Source organism: Plectropomus leopardus, chromosome 20, assembly GCF_008729295.1.
Source record: "Plectropomus leopardus isolate mb chromosome 20, YSFRI_Pleo_2.0, whole genome shotgun sequence".
NCBI lineage: Eukaryota > Metazoa > Chordata > Actinopteri > Perciformes > Serranidae > Plectropomus > Plectropomus leopardus.
The window spans coordinates 23,454,465-23,473,850 of NC_056482.1; the positions used below are offsets into that span (position 1 = coordinate 23,454,465).

General features: G+C 39.8%; 1 protein-coding gene across 1 annotated transcript in view; it reads right to left on the minus strand.

Annotated features, from left to right (window-relative positions):
* whrna (whirlin a) overlaps nt 1-19,386 on the minus strand; it is a 165,291-nt gene that overhangs the window by 22,068 nt on the left and 123,837 nt on the right. Inside the window, exons 5-7 of the mRNA XM_042509509.1 lie at nt 18,192-18,228; nt 3,069-3,281; nt 1,542-1,763 (exon numbers count right to left, since the gene is read on the minus strand). Coding sequence (XP_042365443.1) covers nt 1,542-1,763; nt 3,069-3,281; nt 18,192-18,228 — 472 coding nt within the window. The remainder of the gene's footprint in view (nt 1-1,541; nt 1,764-3,068; nt 3,282-18,191; nt 18,229-19,386) is intronic.

Consider the following 19,386-nt stretch of genomic DNA (forward strand, 5'->3'; position numbering starts at 1 on the left):
TTTCCTGTCGGGATGGTGCCATTTAAAGTGATCATTTTTAACTGAGACATCGCTGTGTCTTGCTAGGAAAGTGCCATAAAAAGTGGTTGTTTTTTTACTGAAACATTGCTGCGTTTCCTCCTGCAAAAGTGCCACAAATAAACAGAGGTTTTCACCAAGACATTGCTATGTTTCCTACTGGGAAAGTACTATGATAAGTACCATGAAAACTGAGTGGTTGATTCACTGAAACATTGTTACGTTTCCTATTGGGATAGTGCAACTAAAAGTGGTTGTTTCAAGTGGTTGGTATTTCTTGCCGGGATATTGCCATAAAATGTGGTTATTTTTTTACTGAGACACTGCTACATTTCCTGCTGGGACTGTGCTACCAAAATAGTGTTTTTTTTTCAGTCAAAACATGATCTTTTCCCAAATACAACCAAGTAGTTCTTGTGCCTAAATGTAAACACAGGTTAACCACCGGGTTGTTAAAACATTAATAAACATAAAGAGTCTACGTAAGGTTTCCACGTATCTGCTACATAATAATGTACCATATTCGTGGTTCACAGAAATATACAATTCCAACATTTATTCTGAAGATTAAGTTGGCGTCACAGTGTGGGGATTTATTTCGCCATAATGACCCGCTCACTGTACACTGTATATAACACCTTTAAATATTCTCAAAGACAATCTTTTCTCTCTGTAACAGTGATCTCATCTGCACAGAAACAGCCACAGAGTTCATGTACACTCACAACGCTACCCTATGATCATCATTTGGACTTTTGAGAGACATTGGTTTCTTTAAAAGCACTACAGTTACAGTCCAAATCAAGGCAGAGAAAGGAAAAGCAAGACAGAAGAAAAACACTGCAAACAAATCACTGCAAAACCACAAACCAAGGTGAGAGTGTGTGTACTGTATGTGTGTCTGGAACACACACAGGGAACTTTAAATCTCAGTGTTTAGTGTGTATCCTGTAAGTGTGGGTTTGTGTTGGAAAGCATTCATCACTTTCAGTAGCGACTCCTACCTCCATCATATCTATCAGCCAGAGCAGCCTTTCCTACAGAGGGGGGATGGTTTTTGGGGGTGAGGTGGGAGAAAATCACAACCTATCAAATATCAGCTGAAATACTTTTCAATCTCAACAGAAAGGCATTGAAACGTGTCATTGTTCAGCCTGAGAAAGTCCACAACAGAGCAGGATCTTTTCTACAGCAGAATCTCTTACAATCCATGGAAATATATCACACTACGCTCTCACACACACCAAACAGACAGCGAGGCAGATCAGAAAAATAAAAACACTCAGGTCCATCCATCAAGATTGTTGGTACCAGACTGAACTGCTGCTGCGCCTTAAATCATGTAAGAAAAGCAGCAGCACATGGAATATTAAGTTTTAGCACAGAGAGCTTCCATTTTCTCCAGATTTTGTCTTATTTTATGTTTTCATACCCCCAAATATTCCTTAAAAAAAGAGAAAATCATGAGCACACATTAAATGAAGAAGAGCCGAATTGTTTTCCAGCTGATAAACGCAGCCTACCCGTGCAGAGCTGAGGGTGGTGTTGGTCATGAAGCTGGCTGAAGACGAGGTCAGGGTGTCCGGGTACGACACCATGGACAGGGAATCCGGTTGGAGCGCCGTGGCTCCAGCTGTCCCCTGTCTTGCCTTTAGAGCCTGGATCTCCCGTCTCAGCACCAGCCCATCAAAGTGCTCCAGGTCCTGTGGGGTGACTAGGCCGCGAACCTCTGACAGCAGAGAGAACTGAGGGGAGGGAGGTACAAAGGAGGAGACACAAGAGGGGAGTCAAAGGTGTGAAGTTGAGTGTGCCGTACCAAACTAAAGGTGTTTCTGATTTTCTTTGAAAGTTGCTTTAATCTTCTCCAAACTCTGATTAAAATCAGATTAAAAATGAACTTAAAGTTGCTGAGATGGTTGCACGTCAATAATATCTTGATTTGTGAGATGAGTGGAATGAAATGAGAGCATTCCCTAAGACGAAATTAGGAGAAAGTTACCTGTACATTGAGTTTTCTAATGGATATGAAAGCAAATATACACTAATTTAACACCCTAATATTGGTGATGTCCGATATTCACCTGGTGACTGCCATCAGTCAATCGGTAAATACGTACGACAGCATTCACTGTTGGCAGTGGCCGATGTTTATCTGTTGTGTAAAATCAGTTTCCTGTTGGCTAAATGTTGTCAGTTATTTGTGGTCGGACATTAGCTAGCACAGCACACCCAGCTGTTAATTCAGAGAGGAAGCCACTGGCTGGATTTGACTCGCATGATGTAAGAGGGCATTGGGTGCCATTCCAGTTTGTTTTCATGTTTGCTTTCAGTGAGCAGCTGTTCAGCTCTGCGTGTCGAATCTTAGTTAAGAAGAGAAATAGACTAAGCTGCAACAAGGGAGATACGCTTATCTTCATTAAGAAAAACATGCAACCTAAGAAGTACACTATGAGGTACTGGTAAGTAATGGTTGACTTTATGGGCTTTTGTCATAAATCTGGAGCTCATTAATTATGGCTTAAACTGTAGTTTAGGAACTTGAAACAATTTGGTTTAAATTACTAACCTGAGTTTTGTGCTTTTACGATCACTTTTAAATCCCCACTAAATTTAAATACAGTTTAAAACCACACTCCTGTTTTACATTAATTCCTAATGTAACTTTGTACAATAAAAACAACCCATCCAATGAGGAAGTTAAAGCAGTTGCTCTAAATGCAGCACAGGGCAGCTGGAGAAGCTTTCTGGGGGTGTATGATACAGCAGTGTTCTTGAGAAATCTGAAATAAAATGCCTTTGATTTATTGTTTTTTTTACAAGGTGAACTACTGCAGACTGTGAGAAAATAAGAGCCAGGGATGAAAGGAAAACAAAACAGTACTGTAAGCATCGGCAAAAAGCCCGGGCATAAATCTAAGAAGGGCTCAGAGAACTTCGATTCAAAGCTCGCAGCAATCGCACACAGACTGTACTGGAGTAAACACTTCTGCATAAAGAACATCGATTCTCTTTTCATCTTCCTTTCTTAAATAAGCCTCCTCGTCCTTTACCTTTGCATGTGTGTTGAGCAGCTCGAACAGCGCCACGACGAGTTGTTCCACTCCGATGTGTCCATCCCGGTACTCCTCCACGTAGTAGCCCATGGTCTGCCGCTCTGCCTCTGTCAGCAAGTGGCGTGCTTGCTCCTCCAGCATGGCCCGCGACTGGTTCACAAGGCTGGAGAGGGTCACCTGTGAGCCCGCCACGCCTTTATAAAAGCCAGGCTGGTGGAGACAGATGGAGGGAAGGAGAAGAAGAAAGACAGGAAAGACATTTTTTAATTTGTTTCATTGCTTTTACGCCTTTGCAGCAGCAATAGCCATATGGACAGACATATGTACCGAAAGTTTACCTCCTGGGAATTCCTTCAAATTTGACAAAAACATCCACCTGGACTTGGTAATAAAGTGATTTGTTTTCTGTGGTCACATTTCAAGATCAATTCACATTTTCACGGACATGAATGCAAACTGTAATTGCAACTTGACAGGTTCACGGATACATTCTAGATTTTTCTTATTTTTAATATAACTGATTTTAATTTTGTTTAACATTTGTGATGGAGTGAGAGATAAAAGATAATGAGGAAGAAAATCGAAGAGGTGAAGAACAGTTCAGGGAGCAACTGTCAGCGGCTGTAATGTAAGATTTTATAGAGAACAGCAGAAGTGGCGAGGATGACGGTTTGGAAAAGGATGAGGGAGGAATGGAGAAGAAGGGGATGAGGGTGGAAAGGAGGAGTGAAAAATGAAATAAGAGTGAGGGGAACACAAAGAAACAAAAGAGGGTCTGCAGGGAGGAGGGAGAGATTGGGAGGAGGGAGCAGAAGAAGGGAGTAAGGAGGTGGACTGGACAGACGTGAAGCAAAAATGAAGAAGGTGGAAAAGAGTTTGATTGAAAGGATGGAGAGGAGGATGTGGAGGAAGAAGACATACTGATGTTTATCATGACAGGAGGTGAAGACTGTCAGAGCAAGATGGTTGATGATGATGGAGGAGACAACAGGAAGAGTAGGAGGAAGAAATGATGGATAGGGAAGAAAGAGGGGGAGATAACCGCAAAGACCCAGAGGTGACGGAGGAGAAGGAGGCGGGTTAGAGAGGAGACAAAGGCTGGAAACCAATCAGGGCGGACAGAAAAAGAACGAGAACATTAATTACACCCACATACACCGAACTAACCATCAGTCTTTGCGTCCCAAATGTATAAATTACCATCCTTCCTTCTTCCTTCTGCCCTCCATCATCCATTATCATTAATGCTTTGTGGTGCTAACACCACAGCTTGCAGCGGGGCAGAAACTGTGCCGTTCACACGTGGGTGGTAGGTTTTAATAATTTTATTTTTTTGATTTTACTGCTTTCATAACCATCTCCGGTATGCCAGCTGGCTTTTCTGCCAATCACAGGGACGACACTGTGGCACTTCAGAAACTGATGAGCTGCCAATATCACTTCTCCGCTCCATATCTGCTTCTTTTCTCCTCTCTGCCTGTTCTCTTCTAAGTTATCTCCTCGCTAGCACGCAGCTTTTCTTTAATTAACTCCTTAATCAAAGACACCACTTCAAAGTCACAGCTCCAGGGTCTGTGTCTGCCTGCGTTTGTACGAGACGGAAACAGGACGAAGAAACAGGCCCGCCGCCGTCTTCTTCCTCCTCCTCCTTCACTCTCTGTCTTCACCTCTTCCTCAACTCTTCCCTGCGCTCGTCCCGTCAGCGGTAGCTGTCCCAGTGTCCCGGTCCAAGCAGAGCCAACAACTGTTTAATGCCCAAGGTGAACTGTGGTGCTACCCTGCCTGAATCTTAATAACCTCAATGCTTACCATGAAAATTTCTCTAAAGCATCCCTGTCTCACTTACTTAACTCAAGGGCGCCGTAGAGCGAACCAGCGGTACCGCATGAGGCATGTGAGCAGTCAGTCTGTCTCTCGCTGTCGCATCAGAGGGCAGATCGGCACTTGAGGCAGCTAATGAAATCGGTCGTCACTCAACTGGAGTGGAACACCTGCAGTCTCCTGCTAATGAGGCATGCTCGAGAAGGCGATGCATGAGGACGGTGAGAGAGGACGCTTTTACAGTAAGACCGCCATTTTACAGTCAATGGACACCCTGTAACGCTGGTTCGTTTTTTGGACGAGAGCCATCTCTGAGGTCATTCTCTGGCTGTGTTTCTGAAATGCCAGATAAGCTGATTGGGCCTGTTATCACAGCGACCGACAACAACAACGACCACTGTCGACATCCAATTGATAAAGAGCAAATCAGATAAAGCCGGTTCTGAAAATGTCACTCTCTGCTGTAGCTTGTTTCCATTTAATAATACAAAGAGTAGAAGAAAGTTGAAAAAGAGCAAAAAAAAGGCAATTTCAAAGAGATAGGAGACTTTTCTCCTCTGTGGTTTTTAAACTCACACCTCCATTAATCTCAGCACTAACTTTGGGGACACAACAATGATTCTCCCTGCACTCTGCTGCTGTTAGGGTCAGCTGTGAACACGGCTCAGAATATCTCATCTGATGACTTTTATGCAAAGGTTTCCTCCAAACAACACCAAATGCCTGGCTGAGCTGCTGGGTTGAAGAAAGAACTTGAAGTTGACATCATGTAATGTTAACTTTTTAGCGATGGGGGTAGGGCTGCCTTCTGAGAGTTAAAGGTTTGAATCATCAGAGCCCCCTCAGTCAACTGAAATTCCTGCAAGTCGAGCAGTCGTTTTTTGTTTTTGCTTGTGCTGGGCATGGCAATTCTGGGGACAAATTGGTGCCCAAATTTTGCGGCAGAGTGAGTGCTCTTGACTGTCACGCTACACTTTGGTTGAGGCTGCATGCAGCCGCCCAGAGGAGGAAAACACTGCAGCGTAACATCATCTTCTCTCTTCTTCTTATTTGCAGCTCACAGAACTTAATAAAACACAGTCTCTGGCTTTTGTTTGATATCTGGTGTTGGCAGAAAATGTTGCGCATTTACGACCTGTTGTTAGCGCTGTTTGATTGATTGTTTACTGAATGTCGCTGTCACAGTAAACTGAGCCTGTGTTCACACCGTGAAAAGTATCCAATCTAAGTGAGAGGAAAGCAACAAACTGGATTTGGGCCACATTTGCTTGTCATGTGAACGTACCTATAGATCTACATGACTTGGCAGCCTAAGGCTGGATTACAGACCCCGATGCACTACCTCCACTTACATAGCTGGGCACTGTATGCTACCTTGTTTTTGGACTGACTGCATACACTTTGGTAATAATGATATCACAGCGCATACCTCACAACATGACATCCTCATCCCACACAGCATTAAGTACCTTCTCATTTTCTATAGGCCCACATGGTCGTCTGAAACCTCTTTGAATAGAACAACCAAAAAACAAACATGATGACTAACCTGCTGGACTCACACAGATTTAAAAATGTCTTTCAGAGCTGAAGTGGAAGAGTGACTCTGCTGGGTTAATAAAAAATCCACTCTGTGGTTTATAAAAGGTCTGTAGCAATTCTGAGGAGCAGACAAGTGAGTGACTGTGAAATCTCCAAAACAATTTTAGTGACCAGACAGTAGAAGCAGGCAGCTTGGATGCAGGTGTTTGATTGCAGTTATAAATTAATGCAGCTGTATTAAACTGCAAGTAATGACTGTCACAGGGAGGCTTAGCTTAAGATCATGGAGCTAATGTTATTGTTACTGTTTAATTTTGGCATTTGCATATTTAGAATTTGCACCTGACTATAACCCTGTATTTATGTCCAAACCATTATCCTGTTTACTTTTCTGGCACTGTGTAACATTTTGCAATATGAGTGTTTAAACATAAAAGCTACTGTGATGCATCCAAACATTTAATCAAAAAAGAAACATCATCCATCATGTGACCAAAGTTCCCAGCTTAAATCGTTTGACAACTCAGCCATCTCCAAATTTTAATAATTGAAAACAGACCAAGAACCACTCAAAGAGAACAAACTACCTGTGTAGAGTTTGTGTTTTCCAGCTCCTTTACCATAACAACAGTCAAAAAACCAGATCTGTGCTGAAGTGAAGATCTCTTCGATTTATCACATCCCTGCACTCAGTCCAGTGCTTGCAAACAACATTAGGACATTATTTTGCTTGCAGGAAGTCTGAGCACTTTTCTCTGAAAATAAAAACAGGATGAGGAAAATGACAAGAAAAGAAAAGAGAGGAAAGATTGCCATGCCAACGCCATAAAAATCGATTGCACATGATGGTGGCACAGATTGCTTCTGACCTCACGGGGCAGAGCTTGGTATTAAAACTTAAGGCCGGCAGAGAGAACAGGTGTACCTCTGCCATGTTGTAATATTACAGTCTCAGTAACACCAAATAAATTAGCTTCTCAATTCCATCACCAATTTCCAGCTGACAGAACTTTAAAGTCATTATGTAAACTTTATAGTTGTTCCTGCAAAGCCAAGAAGTTATGATAACGGACATATTTACTGCAGAACTGGCACTCCCGACAAAGAAGCTGACAGAAACCTGTATTACTCTGTGTGAGTTTGCTCTGATTTATTCACATTACAAGCTGTAATAATCCTCCATCAGATGGAAAAATAACTCATCATTGAATTGTGCACAAACCTGCACAGATATCAACCTGAACACACCGCCAACAATCCAACCTGTTCTTATCGCAGTTTCGGACTAATGATCAGCTTTATCAAGCAGAGAGAGACAGAAAGGGCCGCTTATAATTTTAAGAGCTTCTCCCATCCCTCTATGTGTGTGTGTTTTCAGAGAGCAGTCACATCTGCTAAGCTCTTTAATGCATCAGAAAACTAATTATTACCATACATTATATATTACATAACAAAATCAATATCTGTGACTGGATCAGAATTCACTGTTTAATGTAATTACCCAATGCTCTTAGAAGACCTGCTGATTTACAGCGTGCAGCCAGTAAACACACGACCTTATGGTTATAGAACAGCATGCCGAATCCCAATCCGTCTCTGCTGCCAGTCACTGACGACCTTTATCAAACAATACATTTTAGAGAAATATAAACAGTTTGCACACAGTTGACATGAATATTGATAGATGTTTTGTGGCATTTACACTCAAGTACTTTCATGCAATGTATGTTTACTTAGTCAAATGATTTATACAAAAACTGCTTTCAGATGCCTGTCGCTTACAACTTGTGAAGAAATCTTTCACAAATTCTTCAACAATAATTTAAAGGATTTAGAGAATTATTTTTTTTAAATCTAGGGAAAATGTCTTCGGAAAAAATAATAACTTTGCATATTTAAAATCATGTTAAAAAATTATTATATCTTTTAAGCACTTCTTGCAGATCATGTCCGTTTGTATCTTTTTTTAACAACAAACAATAACTAATTTTTAAGTAATTTTCTTGTACTTTTTAATTTTAAATGTTTTCTTACTAATTTTGGGGTTCTTTGTTCAACATTTTTGAAGGCCAATTTGCTTAGGATTCAAAGGGTTTCATGATATTATAGCATTTAATTGAGAACATTAGGTTTGGATAACTTCCTCTGAAAAATTCAATAAGCTTCTCATCTTACTTAAGTCACAAACCTGCTGCTACCAAGACGGTGTCCAAGTGGACAAACATGTCCTAAGAGAGACTTTATGTTTACAGGCTCTATAAATCCTCATCAGACTCACTCTCAAAATCTTAATAAAGTATTTATATTGCTGTTGAGTTTGCAATTGATGTTGTTTAATTCAGACCACTATGATGTGTTTGCTGACATGTTTCAGCTGCAGGCTTTAGATTGCTGCTGCAGTGGTCTTGGATGTTATCACTGTGTATCAGTGAAGAAGAGGGCTGAAGGGCAAAATCTGTTGGTTTTGAAATCACTCTGTTACAAGCATCACTGCAAAAGTACCAGCATATGACTCACAGAGTTTCAATCTATAATCTTGATATTATATAAGAAATACATTTAACGGGCTGCCAGATATCTTTCCCAATTCCTTCAGCAGTCTGTCACCAGAGAAGAAGTTCAAAAATGTACCACGTCATTGTTATTGTGTTGCCAAAAGTATAATCACGTTGTTTTTCAACTTTGAGAGAAACATACTGCACGTTATACCTGTTTACAATCAAACTAAAATGTCTCAACATATCAGCCATTGTGTGTCTGTGCTGGTACACCTGTATTCACCCTCTTGTCTGAGAAGCTCCATTTTTGAGACTGCCCCTTTAAATCCCCCCAAAATCCTATTCTGCTCTGATTGGTCAACATTTCCAAGCGTTATGTATCTCAGCTTCTCTGCGCTATCACTGCAGTCTGGAAATGACTGTGGAGTACAGCGGCATTTTCTACCGTGAAAAATCAATAAAACTTCTAAACAAAAATCCTCACAACCAGACATGTTCCAACAAGAATACAATACAAAATCGTGAAGAAATCAACAACATAAAAAAACAGGATCACAAGTTTCCCTGTTGTTAGCATGTAGCTACATGTAGCAGTGTACTCGCAGCTGGGAAATGACTGTTATGGAATATAGCACCACTTTCTACCATAAAAAATAACAAATAAAACTTCTAAACCAACATTTTAACAACCAGACATGTTCCAGCAGGAATGTGATCCAAAATCTGGGGGAAATTAACAACATCGGCAACCAAGATTACAAGATTCCTGACGTTAGCATGTGGCTAACTGTCACAGTAATACTTGCAGCAGAGGAATTATGCTTTCTGACGTCACATATCTCCAATAAAAATGTATACACACACTGATATGTTTCATTGGGAAAATGATTTGAAATCAGGGAGAAATGAACATCATCAGCCAGCAAGATTACATGTTTTGCTAACATTAGCATGTAGCTACATGTCCCATATCGCTCGTCTATGCGAGCCTTGTTTCATAGCAAAATTAGCGTTCCTAAAATTTGCTTTCATGCAAATACAGACAAACCTCTCTTCACATGACCTTGAATAGTTCTTACATGTGTGTACAATGTGGAGATTTTACATTCTCTGAATGCACCCATGCTATTGAGAGTGCCGTATACACTGATGTTCACTGTCCCAACATCTGCACACATATGAAGATAACTTTATAATCTAAGCTTTATAAATCTCAAAAACAGAAATGTTCAGTTGTATTCTGACCAATAATTACTCTTTATTGGTAAATAACAATTAATTGTAGGACAAAATATCTAGAGATACTTGATTGTCTGTGTAAAATAAACAGATTGTTTTGGAGGTTTATCCCAGTGGGCTTCCTTGTTTGGCTGTTTTTGGTTAAAATGACAGATGTACTGTGTCTCTCTTGTGTAAAGAGAACGCAGGCAGCTATTCATTGGGTACATACATAAGAACACACACACACACACACACACACACACACACACACACGCACACACACACACACACCACAAAATATAAAACAGTGGGCCTCGGTGTAAAGTATAATCATTACAAGGTCAACCCAGCACCTCTGATTAAGCTGACTTATTTTATCTTGACTCAGATTAATTTGCATTGCTCACCTCTTTGGCACAGTATGTTAAAATTCTTTGCAGCCTTTTTGTTCAGTAAATACTAATTTTGTGAGCTGGATTTAGATTTATGCAGAATAATTTGTGTTTATCATCCCATTCAGGCTGGTGGATTTCATTCAGTACAAAAAGTCTACTTTCTAAAATTCAGCCTCACCCTTGTTCTTTTTCCCTTTTTTTCCCTTTCGTCTTATTTATTTTTTACCTTTTATTAAGTTATGAAACTGAAAATAAGTCCAGAAGCCGGTCACATGTACACATTAAAACAATATTTTGTGTTCTAAATGCGTTCTAATGTTTTTTCTTACAGCCGTTGGGAATCCAACTCCATTTTTGTTGTTTGTTGCCCATGCTGTTTGGTAAATCCATCATGAATTGTGTATGCTAGCAGGTGGATTTCATTTTGAAGAGTCCAAAAGTGCCAACCTAGTGCAAAACAGAGGAGGCCTGAGAATTACATCTGTGATGTTTGCCAGATAGCTTTGCAGAGCTTTAGTTTTTGAAGTTGAGGGATTTATCTTGTTGATAAAAGCAGAACATCTTAGTGTTTCTAGCTTTCAGTTTCGAGTACCAGCAGCTTCTGAATTTAAGGAGTTTATCTTTAAAAGCCTTCGAGCTCTTCAGTTTGGTTGTATGAGATCACTGTATGTGCTCTTCTGCTGATATTGTTTCTAGAATCAGTTCACTGACCGTCGGGCATTTTATCCTGCTCTACCTTTCAATTTAAGCGGTCGCAAGCTCCAATAAGCAAATTAGTTTTGACCTACAAAAGCAATATTTACCCTGTTATTTGCTGTAACACATTTTGTTGTCTCTCAAACAACATTCATTTGCTCAAGATCAGGGCCCAAATGGGGTCAGAGCAGAATTAAAGATTGAGAACTGCTTCGTGACCTATCCGTAATTAATTATCTTATCAGCCTGGCTTGGCCTTTAGGCTGCAATTACAGGATGGATGGAGAGGGATGGAGGGGTGTTTGGAAGGACACTCGATGTGACCGCTGGGATGCGCTGAATCCACGGGCTCCAGCCAAGGGAGAAATGGTGAGGAGGATGCCGAAATTAAAAGATGGATGCAGATCACTTTGGCTGTTTAAGCAGCACAATCATCGGCTGATCATTTGGGGAGAGATTAATATTTATGCAGAGGAGGTGTTGACACAGTTTGAGGTTAGCAGTGGGGGTCGGCTCTAACTGAGGCTCTCTGGCTCACGTGGAGGAGCAGCAGGGCTGTGAATTATCACCTCTCTCCCTGCTGCCTGGCCCTTAAGCCCTGCTGCTACATATCTTTCCCTCTTGATGCCCTCTCACAGTATGTCTATCACTCTCTCTCTCACACACGCACACACACAGTCACACAGACACAATCAAATGCTGGCACAGAGCAGCAGCCAGTCCACCTACATGTACTTTAGCTGTCTGGGCTTATTCTGAGCTGGTACACTTTGACTCATAATAAAAAAATGTGGTTTTATTCTCAACATTTCTGCACCTTTGTGCCTTCAAAGAGCACTCCATGTTCTCAGAGCTTCTGAGGGATTTCTTGTGCTGCTGTAGAGTAGGCTGATAGCTTTGGTAGGGATTTGTGTTTTTATATTAAAGCACCTGAAAACATGGTCAAAAGTATGTGGACATCAAAACATTACAGCCAGCCATGGATGTTTTTTGTCGTCGCACAAACAAGGGCAGCGTTTGCAGTCGGCATTAGCGTCCCACTTCATCTCAACAGATTTGGATACTTTGCACTTGGCTAAGTTTTTACACCAAATTGGGAAAAACGTTTCTTAATGGAGCTGGGAAATTTTCATGCTGAGACAGGAAAGGGTTTTCCCAAAACTGTTACCACAAAACTGGAAGCACAATATTCTCCAAGTTAGTATTTACCATCGTTGGAAAAAACCACTGAGAAAAGCTCCAAACCAAAAGCACACTGTGTCGGCATATTGTTATTATATATTATAGTTTATTTCATTGTAACAGTCCTAAATTTTGAAAGTAAAATATTTTATACTGAATGTTGAAATGTTTAATTGACAAAAGCTCAGCTAAGCTGCTTAAGGACTTTGTGGTTTGATCAGATTTGATTGACTGCTAAAATAATGAGTTGGTACGACAAAATAATAAGAAATGTTTAAATAAATGCCTTATCTCAAAATGAGTTAGTATCTCTAAACAATGAAAAACTTGGTGTAAAGAGTTAGTACCTCAAAAAATGCTAAGCATTTTCAAAATGAAGACTTATTTTTCTCCAAATGAAAAGCATATATGACCAGCCATTCACATGTAAATGCATGCAAACTAATACAAAAGAAAACAAAATAATTCCCATCGCTTGATCAAAATACAGGTATTGTATCAAGGTCAGCCTAAAGGATGCAGGTTTACAATGGACGCACAGCAGGGTTCAAACAGCAGGATACAAGACCAACAAAATCATAGTGCTGATACCTGTAATAACAGTCACAATCAAACTCACTTGACCATTAGAAGTGTGTGTACTGTAGAGGGATTTTAGAGGACAAGAGAAGGTAAAAATCGCTGGTTTAACCCTTTGAAACCTGAGCAAAGTTGTTGAATTTTATTAAAAACATAGGAAGAAGTTACAAGTTATGAGTTACAAGAAAATGACCTGTGATTTACAAAAAAACAGAAGGAAAAGGAAAAAAAACAACACAAAAAACTTCCAAAAATTAAAAATATACAGATAAAATAGTTACGAATATTAAAAAATATATTATTCACTTCTAATAATCTCTCTCTTTCTCTCTTAAAATTAATTTTCAGGTCATTTTCTTTGCAAATATGTAAACCAAGTCATAAAGTGTTTTACAATTTATTTTGCTTTTTGTTTTTCATTGTCTGTAAATGTTTCTTTTTTCTTTTCTTTTTTTTCTGTCTGTCTGGTTGATTGTATGAATATTTTTCTTTTTTTCCTTTTTTCAAAATTAAATTAAACCTTTTCTTAATTTCATGCATGTTGTGGAACATCTCTCTAAGTTGCTTGTTGCCTTTTTAGCATTGCTTTCAAAAGAAATCAAACCTATTTTCTATGGTTTAAAAGGTTTAAATGTATGTAAAAGGCACCTGAACGCAGCACAAAAAAACTGATGTTGTTCCGGGTTTCAAAGGGTTAAAGATACTGACTGCTACATATGAGGAGAGGAGGACAGGACAACACTGTGTAACTGATAAACCATGTACTGTACAAATTAAACAATAAAATAATTCACTGCAAAGATAATCAAAACTATGCTTTCTCCAATATTGCTACATTTTTCACAGAGAGATGTCCTCAAATATTTTTAAGTCCCGTCTCAGGGCATTATAACCTCTCCGGCTGGAGTAAAAATATCTCTCGAAAACAGTAAATGCTAAATTGCTGCAATTTATGAAGTCCAGGGGCGCATGTGTTGTTTACGTAAACTGTCTTGTCAAAACAGGCTCAACACCTCTCTGTTTTATTATCTGCACTGCGCTGCTCTGCTGTTAATAAGAGACATAAGGGCTGTAGAGGGGAGCAAAACTAATTAGGTAACCATTAGCACTGTCATGACTTTTCTTTCATAGCTGCAAAGGAAAGTAGAGGGGATAATCTAACAAATATGGGCTTTGAAGCTGATGATAATGATTTCTTCTGAATCTCAGTGGCTTGTTTTCAGCTTTCTCTTCATCGAGGCATTTCTAAATGAACCGTCAGTGTAATGTCTCACACCTGATGGGGCTTTTATGTGAGGGTTTGCTGTTAAACCTGAGTGGATTGCACAGTGTCTTATAAAGGTTATTGATCTCCTACATCACCTCTGCTGGGAAATCTAGACAAGCTCAAACCTCATCTTTTCTTTTTTTTTTTGTCTTACACAGACTAACAGGAGGTTGGAGCTGCTTTGTTTTATCACAAACAAGCTGCAACTTCTGAGGTTGAAAAATGAAGCCATCGCAGAAGTGCCAAAAACTGCAGTTCCTCAAATGGCTACTTGGGGCTGGCTCCAAGAATGACTCAATCCCCATGTTAAATTTGAGAGCAGAAAGTTACATGTTTACATCCTGGGGCAACCCCCCCAAAACAAGACAAAAAACATAGCACAGAAAATTCCTGAATTTTTGTGTTAACTGTTGTAATCACAAAAACACTGAGGGACCGTAGAGTGTTTGCTGTTGCTATTTCAGCATGTTTTTAGGTCATGAGAGTTTTGGTTGCTTTAAAACTCTTGTTCAGCATTGTGGTTGCACTAAAAGAGTCAAATATTCATGTACATTTTGTTTTAATGGTTTAAAGCCTGTTTTTGGTAGCTACACTTAAGATTTGCGTTAGTATACGGTACTCACAGTTAGCCATAGACTTTAAATGCAAAGTTTTAACTAAGCTAACAGCTAGTCTTACAGGGTTATCTCCAGGCTCTTGTTCAAGTACGGTCACGTATGGCTCCAAAAGAGCCAGATGTCAAAAGTGACACAACAAAATGGGAGTCCTCAAACCAATAGGTAATCTGATGGTGGCTACGTCCATGATTTTATTGAGTCCATGATCACAAAACAGAAATTTCATGATATATTTGCAACTATGGGACTGTTTAGGAAAATATCTAAAGAGATTTTTGTATCAGTTTCTTGCTTCCCTCTGTAATTGAGTTTGACGCACAGACTCTGAGAGGGCAGGTGTGAGACTTGTGAAACAAGGACACCCGTCATAAACTGCAACATCAAAAGCTCGCGTTTGTCATGTCACCTCAATTTCACAGTGAACTTCACAGAGGATTTAAGCAGAAATGCCAAACAAACAACATGACATTTTCATAAAAATGGAACAGGTCCCACACATGATGCTCTCCAGGACGAAGTTTTAAAAACACTACGTAGTTTTGCACAAAGACAATCTTTCATGGGAGAAAATACAGTAAACCAGTCTCTCTGAGTGTACTTTGTGTTTTTTAACAGTATCGGCTCGTCGGGTCCACAGTCCCACCTCACAGTTCTGGCAGTTTTTCATCAAAAGACTGGATAAGAAGGCAATAACCTGTAAATCCTCTGAGAGGATAAAAGCAACCAAGTGGTCATAAATTCTCCAGGCTGACTAGTGCAGGCTGCTGAAGAGCAGAAAATGCTTTTTTACACACAACCACCAAACAAAGGCTGCAACGCTGCTGGGTTTACAGTCACGAAATCCCTAGATCAGGTACTCATTCACTGTTGTAGCTCACGTGTTAATGGTAATTGAGAAAAATGACAGCATTGGTTATTGGTTCAAATGCTTTTAAATGGCTCATATTTGTGTTTCCCTCCTGGTGTTGTGCAAATAATAACTGTCTTTTTTTATTTACAGAGATGGGAAAAGCTGACGCTGTTATGCAACAAGTTTCAGTGGTGCCTTGAATAAATACAAAGGCCATGTTTAGTCGAGAACGGCCCTACTAGAAAAAGTTTTTCCTTTGCGTTTAAAGGAAAATCATGTCATCATAACATTATGAAAACGATCCTCGTGTACAGAGATCTGCAAAAACAATGAAAAACGCTGTAGTATGCATGCTAGGCCAGTAGTTGGAGGTGTAACTTTGTAATGACACACAACAGAAAAACACCACGTGCATGCGTGAAGCGCAGCTGTGACGTCTCTGTTCTCACAGCATCCGCACAGAAAGGGTTAAAATTTCAAACGATTACACTCTGGAACCTGGTTTAGGAAAGTTGGGTTTTTCAGGCCCCCAAAATGCCGTTGTTGTGTAAACGGCCCCAAAGTCATTGAGAAGAAACGGATGCGACATGAGTTGAGTTAAATATTTGTGATGAAAATCACTTAAAAAATAAATCTTACCATCTACAAAGACAAGAGGAAAAAAGGAGAAACCAAAGAAAATAATAAAAAGAACTGGAGCCCTAACAACTTTTACCTTTGAGAAGATTTCCCAGTTTGTGTTCTGAGCCCTCCTGACAGATCGTGTTGGATACTTTCCTAACTCTTGAACAAGCAGTGCCTATTCTTAGACATCTTAACCACAGAGCTGGATGTTTAGTTATATGAAGATTTCTTAAGTAGATTTGGCAGCCTGTGCAAAGAAAAAAACTGCAACATCTCTTACATGCAGATTGTTTAGACCCCTGTAATCTCATAGTTGCTGATAAGGTAGCGCCTTATACAATCAATCTTAGTTGTTCCACCTGAAAAAGGTTTGGGAAACACTGAGACGTATTTTGTGGCTCAGAGTATTGAAACAACACACTGACAAAAAAGAGTGATGGAAACAGATCCGGTGTGAAATCAAAAATATGACTGGGAATTCATAATTCAGATTACTCAGACACCACATGAAGGCAGCACAAGGATGCTGGTGTCTGCTACTTGCCCCGTAAAAGAACGACAGATCGTTGGACAGTGACATTTCTGTAACGTCGTATTGGGTTTACATAGTACACCACAGGGACGCTGAATCAATGCAAAATGAATATTTTATCATAATTATAAACTTATACATGATGTTGTTGTGGGACGGGCTGCATTAGCTGTCAAAAGTGCATGTACTATAATGACGTAACAGAAAAACTAACACCTTATTTTGCAAAAATGATCAAAACTCAAAATGTTTCAAAAACTCAAAAGCTCTGATACTGTGAAAACAATCGGTCTGCCCATGACTGCTTTGCACCCAATTCTGGAGGAAATGTTTTCCTCTTCCTCTCAAAATACCTCCCACACCCCCGTCTCTCTCTCTTTGTTGTTTCTCACAGAGCAGTACATTGCCTCCCCACTCTGTCAGGAGCAAACTGTCCATCAGAGCCTCCATAATGAAAAGTAAGCTCTACCTCCTTTTTGCCCCCTTTCTTTTTCTCCCATCAGCTGCTGTCTTCTCCAACTTTCCTCCTCTTATTTCTCCATACCAACACCCTCTCTCGCTTTGCAAAGTCACAGTCAAAGTCAGCGGTAAAGATAATAGAAGTCTTCGGTATGGTGAGTGAGGACAGATTCATATTATAGGATAATAAAGCAAATCCTGTTTTTTGCGAAAGAGTGCTTGGATTTGTCTTGGGGGTATTAGTGGTGCCAAAATAATATAGTATATACATTTAGATGATCTTAAAAGTAAGTGGTTTAGGATTTTAGTGCTAGACTGTTAACTTCTAAAGACTAAAACATGAGATCTTATGAACACAATCGACATGGAAAACCCAAAGTGGTCAGTTGCCAACTGCTGAACTCTGCTGCTCTTTCTCAGTGTTGAAAACTTGCGATACACACGTATTATTAAAGCCCAAATTGAGGCTTTCGAGATTACATATTAATAAAAGGAAGAAAAAAGATGCTCATATTTTTGGATACTCTGATAATCCATGAGTTTTCCTTTGCCGAGACATCAAAATGTATGTCTGACAGGTAAAAGGTGAGACTTGACATGTACAGTTTTGTCATTCCCAATCAGTGACACAATCCTGAGAAAAGAGTTTTCAGTGACACCACTGACCCGTTGTCACTCTTCATTTCCATTTTCCGGGCCAGTGGTGGAGTTAACAGACGGCCGGACAGACGGATGGATTATCATGTTCAGAGTGAAACACATAAACACTGATAGTTTTGTGCTCAGTGTGCACACATATACACACGCAAAGAGGAAATGAGTTGTTGTGAATCTCACCTTTCCTGCTGCAGAGGCTCCTTTGTCCACCGAGAAGCTGCAGAGAAACAGACAAGCAGGTTAGTCACGGAGAGATTGTTGAGTCCTCACACGTATGCACACAAACACAAATTCACCTGTCCACACGTGAACACGTGCATTCAAACAATATATATTCATGGACTTTCTCTATTAAACAAAAAAAAATCCCTCAGCCGGGGTCATTCCTTCATTCCCAGGGTGCTGTGTTCCTCAGCAATAATAGCACATGATGGGAACCTGAGAAAGAGGTTCTCCAGTTCTGTATTCACTTAATACAACATGGGTTAGGTTAGGGAACTAAAATCATGACTCAGAGAGATGAAATTGCATGTGGCACGTGTCTTTGACTAAATTCTACTGTAAGAATGAATTAATTGAAAAAAGGCTAACCTTGGGTTAGAAACGAGGTCTAGGTCCAGGTTTTATTCCCATTTCTAAACAGGTTAAGGTTAGGAAAGAGGTCAAAAGTAAGGGTAAGGTAAGATATCCATAACAGACTATTCTCAATGCCAAGCAGGTTTTAAGGTTGGGAAAAAAGGACCTGAAAAACGGGCTCCATAACCCTCACATTTACTCCAACTCATTAAATTTAATCTTACATTTTAATTTGTTTATTGCTCTTCATCTGATCTGTCTCTTGTGTTGATATGCAGAGTAAACCACAGCTACTTTAGGGGCAGAGAGTGACATGAAAGAGTCGTGAACACAATAAAAGGGTTAATATATGTTAACAGAATATTGAATCAGAGAATTTAGGAACCTGGGAACTTATTATTCTGGGAAAATAGGACCCTGGAGTTATTGAGTGCCCCAGGGAGGACGTTTTTCTGTAGGACAACCTGATAGCTAACGTCACACTGGGATTATCTCTTTGGATTTTTGGATCATTGCGAAAAATAATATCTGTGGTAAACAACATTTATACTTACATGTTTTTGTTAAGATAATCTTCACAAATGAATACCATAAGGCTGTAAAGCCATGTCGGGCGCGGTTTGGCTCGATGACGTTCTGTACTCTCATTTATCCACTTGTTAGCAACCGCCTTTTATGAGAAACATAAAAGCTTCAGTGTTCACGAGGGTGGTATTTACTGATGTATTTTATGTTGTAGAACAAAACATTAAAGTCACTTCAGCTTGTGTTAACCACAGACCTTATTTCATACTTCTAA